This window comes from Haliotis rufescens, unplaced genomic scaffold (genome assembly GCF_023055435.1).
Source record: "Haliotis rufescens isolate VD_foot unplaced genomic scaffold, xgHalRufe1.0.p SCAF_5, whole genome shotgun sequence".
In the NCBI taxonomy this organism is placed as follows: Eukaryota; Metazoa; Mollusca; class Gastropoda; order Lepetellida; family Haliotidae; genus Haliotis; species Haliotis rufescens.
Window position 1 is genome coordinate 45,408,787 of NW_025964223.1, and position 6,095 is coordinate 45,414,881.

The 6,095-nt window shown below is 39.8% G+C and overlaps 1 protein-coding gene across 1 annotated transcript; it reads left to right on the forward strand.

Annotated features, from left to right (window-relative positions):
• The first annotated feature begins 475 nt into the window (after positions 1–475).
• LOC124137177 (beta-porphyranase A-like) lies at positions 476–4,278 on the forward strand. The gene is made up of 3 exons (XM_046503378.2): positions 476–715; positions 1,601–1,739; positions 2,761–4,278. Exons 1-3 carry the CDS (start codon positions 476–478, stop codon positions 4,251–4,253), a joined length of 1,872 nt encoding a protein of 623 aa, XP_046359334.2. The 3' UTR covers positions 4,254–4,278.
• Positions 4,279–6,095: the final 1,817 nt, after the last annotated feature.

Genomic DNA, 6,095 nt, shown 5'->3' on the forward strand with positions numbered 1-6,095 from the left:
ATCTATTTTGCACAGGGACGTAGTGTTCGCTATGACTGTGACAGGTGGAACAAGCACATGGCCTGGATGATAAGGGCTTGACATACTTGCCTTTACAAATATTGTTACACCAAACGGTCACCGTCTTATGCGTTTGTTTCCTTAAGCAAGCGTTTAGATCATCAGGGAAATAACACATATAAAAAGAACAGCAAGAGCTTTCTGAAAGCAAAATAGTCCACTCAGGTATTTTGGAATATCGGTTTAGACTTTCGTATAAATCGGGCTGTCTTTTCAATGTTAGTGTATTGGTGTAATATACACATCTTCCCTTCTGGCGTGGCATTCACTTACCTCAAGGCATAGTATCACCACACCTACATACCTACGCATGTTCTTATCATGTACACACATTTATGGAACGTCACAAATAATTCTCGTGAATTCTTATCATTAAAGCTGTTCAAGTCTGATGATACATTATATTCCAGTGACAATGAAATGGACACAGGCCTATTTCGCTTTGAGTCTGATTACAGACGGTGTGTACAGTGACACGACGGTGACGATCTACCCTCAGTGGCTGGCACAGGGAGGTAGAGTTCGCTATGAGAGTGACAGGTGGAACAAGCATAACGGCCTGGAACAGGAGTCCCTTATTGCAAACTGTCGGAGCATTCGGACTGACAGTGGGCGCTGGATGAACAGAGATCTAAATGATCGTCTCTTCCAAGATGTGAGATTTTCTTTCCAATTCGATTTTTTTACCTTGTACTTCATATATTAGACAGTGCTTTATAATTATGTCTTTATGTCATTAGGATAAACATTCATGACTTGATGAGCCTACACGTGGAGGTTCTGGGTTAGCGTAAGTCTGCAACAACCAGTGGGCGCTGGATACACGAAGATTTTAGTCTCTTTAAAGAAGTGGGATTTCTTTCTAACTCAATTCTGTATGTTGTCCCAACACGTCACATATTAGACAGAAACTGATGGTTTTCATTTGCTCATACTGTAATGTCGTAGTTATGGTTTCAAAAGTACGTTTTGACAGTAATGTTACATGTATTGCAAACAGACATTACTTGACAAATATATTGCTATGGTGATATTGCTCAGATGCATGATGGTGTTGGGATGAAATTGAATGTTGAGATCAACCTCAAGCTAAGGCAAAAGACACCATGTTAAAGAGTCAATGTCTATATTTCGTTGGGATATACAATAATTCTAAGATGTCCCATGTTCATCTCAGACAAGACAAGTGAAGTAATTAAGACTGATGTGGAGAAACCTACATGTAGGTCAAGAGCATTAGTGAGTGGGTATGGTTTTACGGCGCTTTTAGCAATATTCCAGCAAAAGCACGGCGGGGGACACCAGAAATGGGCTTTACACATTGTGCCCATATCGGGAATCGAACCCGGTCTTCGGCGTGATGAGTGAAATTGTTTACATGTTTATTGTTTGATATTGAGTAACAAATGAGCATCTTTGGAATATAACTCTTGCATTTTGTACACAATTTAATGTATTAATACTGTGATACATGTTATTTCCGTGAACCGTCAGTGGCATGAAATGGGTTGTATATAATATTAACTTGTTCATTGTATAGTGGCCAGAGGACGCACACCGTAGCGGCTACCCCGACCCCAACTACCTAAAGAACATCAGCAAGCAACAGGAACTATTCTCCAACTACCTTGCTGACATTGACAGTGGCTATAAGAACGAAATGATCATGGTGATGAATGGTAAGAATAATCGGAAACAAAAGCGTTATTTGATTGGTAACGAAATAATCATGATGAAGAAAGGCACGACCAGTTATGCGATAGTTAACATAATTAAAACGGCCGTGGATGTGTTTATATTTCTTTATCACGTGCCACAACAATAATAGCAGCAAAAAGTCCAAACACGATGAAAGAAATAATTTCGAGAATGAGACATAGTCGCGAATTTCTGCAATGAAGTGGTCAGATGTCCCATAGACAGATGAGTGTGTTCTTGTTCCATCACATACTGTTTAACGCCGAACCTAGCAATATTCCAGCTATATTGCGGAGGCTGCTAGCTCCATCGTCCATCGTAAGTGAATGTCAAGATCACACATTTACATTCTTCTGTGGAAAGGAAAGAGTGAGCGGGTGAGTTGGGTTTAACGCCGCTTATAACACCATTCAAGTTATATCGCGGCGTGTCAGCTTAATGTGGGAGGAAAGCCCGAAGTGATGCAGGTCTAAGACGTTTATTAGTTCGGTGAAACCCACGAGCACGGGTATAGTGCTGACAAACCTAGAAATATAATCAGGGCGAACCGGGATTCCAACCCCCAATCATAGGTTTCTGGCGTGCCCAAGGGACGCAACTCTGTACAGCGAATCGCGGCGCTTTAGACGACTGGGCAACCCGTGCCCCCGGAATGGAAAGAGGAAGATGATGTGCAGATGCATGTGGCAAGTAATGAGGTTAGGTTTCAAGTTCTATCTTTTGGCAATTGGTAGTAGGAAAAGCCAAAAATACTAGACGTACTCTGGGGGGAAGGTACAAATGATTGGTGTGAGAGTCATTTAGACATGTAAGATGTCTTGAAAAGCTAGTTATTAAAGGCAATTAAAAAATCCATGTATAAGATAATCAGTTTGGCGTGTTGTTTCTCTTCTAAGAAGATTAACTTTGCCTTTAAAACTAAAATACATGCGTATACTCTTGTAGAAGAAGCATAGATGCATTTCAGTCAGTGTCATGTTTCGTTGTATTTGCATATTTCAGCTCTCAACTGGCCAGACTGGATGAACCAATCCGAACATGAGGGCCAATTCCCAAACAACATCGATGCTGCTGCAGAGTTTATCGTGTTGATGCTACAAGGAGTCTATGACTACACACAAGGTCACATACCGCCATACTTCGAGGTCGTCAACGAACCAGATGTTAAAGAGCAAATAATGAATTTCACGACCACTGTAGCCTTATTCCACAAAACAGTTGCCGAGAAACTCCATTCTAGGTTTCACATCAAAGTGACTGGCCCGACAATGACGGGATATAACACAGTGGTAGACAGGAACGACTTTTCGTTCTGGACGAAACTGGTCGATTTCATGGACATAACTTTAGGCTATTTGGACGTGTTTTCTTTTCATTCGTACAACTCACTTATTGTTTCGGGGAAATCTCACCGATTTACTGGTATAAATGAAGCGCGTCTAGTAGCTTTTGTCGACCTGCTTGAAAACTATGTTCATCAAAAGACGGGAAGGATTATACCTCTCATTATCAGTGAATATGGTCGCGGGAAAGTGACGGGAATAAGCTCAACAGCTCCATCTGGGATAGTCGACTTTGCAACAATATACCAGTCTAATGCCCATAGATTCACCCACCTTGGTCTCAGAGAATACATTGACAAAACAGTGGTGTTTCTATTGTCCAATCAACAATATCCAGGACATGATAGTCTCAACCGGTCACTTTTCACCCGCCAAGGAAACGCCACACGTATTGTCGATGTCTTCAAATTCTGGTACAATTTCACGTCAGAGTATTCCTTCATCAGAACCGCCAGCCAATGTGACGTACAAGAACGAACTGTGTCACCATTAGCAATGTCAAGTTCCTTGCATAATGAAACTGTCATTCTCTTACACAGCTATTCTCAACAATCACAGGACGTCAAGCTAGTTTTCCAAGAAGACTGGATCACACCAACAACGGGAGAAGCTACTTGCATCACACTCAAGGACAACTGGTATCCAGTCATCACCTTCAACGAACCCTTAGACATCGGTGACACTCGGGGAATGGTTACACTTCCACCCGAAGCAACATGTCGTTATACATTCAAGACCCCCTCAAGCCAATTACCTAAAGTCATTCTCAATGAAACAACATACTACGGAAGTGATATCATTATACCTATCAAGGACAGCATTGCTGTGACGACCATATTACTTCCAAAAGATGAATTCGACAGCGCAAGACTGCGAGTTTCAACAAGTCTTCCCATCAATGAAACAAACAGTCTGTCATCTGTTACCTTTAACCACCAACCTCTTTATTTCTTTTACAAGCTGTTCGACTCAGACAAACAGAACAGTCAAATCTACAACTTCATGGATGTTTGGGAGTTTGATGTCCATTCCACCTTGTTGAACACCACTTCTATCACGGTCCAGGTTAACTTCTCCAACAAGCAGGCTAAAGGATACGTGACTTCGGTAGCCCTGGTCACAGCCAAGCTCCTCCCATCCGATACTAAATAATGATTAGGATAATACTGCAAAATAATAAGGTGGCATTGATTAAAGTGTATCATATATTTGTTATTGTGTTCCTAGGAGGTGATCTGATGGTAGGCCTGGTAACCCCGTGGGTGATACGGATCATGGAGATTCCCTTTATATTATAACCTTCCTGTGCTGATACCTTTAAGCTATTGATTGGAAGTAATGAGGGTGTTTCCTTGAGTGACATGTTTTCAGAAAATTGTAATCAAGCTTGATGCCATTGTTAGTACTAAAGGAAGACATTGGACTATTGCTATTACTATTATAGGTGTTATAGAGTGGTACACCAGCCAGAGAACTATACTTAGACGCAATGACTTCAAATTGCTGCTATTTATTTATTACAGATCTGATAAATCCTTCTATACACCCTACTTAGTGTCATTTCCCTTGTGGGGGTTTTATAATTTTTGTCGGTAGTTCTATAACTTTATAATAAGGGCATCTTCACGATCAACATTTATACCTCACGTACACAAAGTATTATCACATAACGGATTACAAAGCTTAATATAACATTAAAAGATTATAGTTTGTGCTGGTTATCAAATACCGTGTGCGAAACGTTTTAGCAAAGAATATAGAATAGCACATTACATCTCACTTTAATATGTTATCAACAGCTATAAACAATAAACAGCTTTTACATGTTACTGTCAGATATTCAGTAAATATAATAGGTTTCTTGTTCCTACCTATTTCTTAACCATCACTTATAACCTCGTCGGGGTTTACTTATCCAACATCGACCAAGAAGGATACGTCCTCTCACTTGGCCTCATCACACCCAATCTTGTGTCCTCCAACATGGACGAATTATAAATCTCAAACATTATATCCACAATTATCATTATTATGAATTAAACAAGACATGATGTTTAGCGAAATAAGTGTTTCTAAATTTCATTTCCTTACCATAATTGTTAGGTATAATCTCAAACATGCAAATATAGAGAGGAAAACTAGAATGAGGTTTCCATTGCATGCAAAAACAGAAGCAGTGCCATCCTCACCTGTTCTTGAAATACCCCCTAAACCTTCCCATTAAAAAACAAGTATCATGAACCATTGTGACTTTTGACGGGTGCCAGTTGAACTCACACATGCCCAATACAGTACAACTTTGAATGTCCTTTACCTCTATGTACCTTAATAATAAAGCTATAACCACTTCAAGTTTAATAATATCAATTCTTGTTTAAGAAAGCACATGCCTAAGGCAGTATAACTTTTAAACAGAAACGCCCTTGCCTCTAGCCAGAGAGTTACCATAATACTAAAGTGATAATCATTCCCTTCATCAGTGCCGGGTTGAGACAACACATTCCTAATGAAGTACGACTTTGAAACCGAAACATATATGTATGTATGCCTGTAGCTACGTGTACCTTACTAACACAATTATAAGCACTTTGGTTTTAGTAACATCACTTACGGAAACACATGCCCTATTCAGGATAACATTGAAATAGAAAGTCCCATGCTTCTAAATATCTTAATAACAAAGTTACAAGCACTTCAGGTTCAGTAACGTATCTTCCAGTTCGGGAAAACACATGCCCAATGCAGTAGCACTTTCAAACAAAAATCCCCTTGCTTTCAGATAGCTTAAAAACAAAGTCCCATTCCCCTAACTTATAAGGACTTCCGTTATAATAACGTTACTTCCGGTTTCGGGAAAATACATGCCAAATGCAGTACAAGAATGTAATGCAATTTTGCTGCAACCTCCGTAAGAAAGTTATAAGCTCTTCAGTTTTACGTTTCGTTTAATGCAATATACATCGGGGGAAAATGTAATCAGTGTTTCAGTTTCAA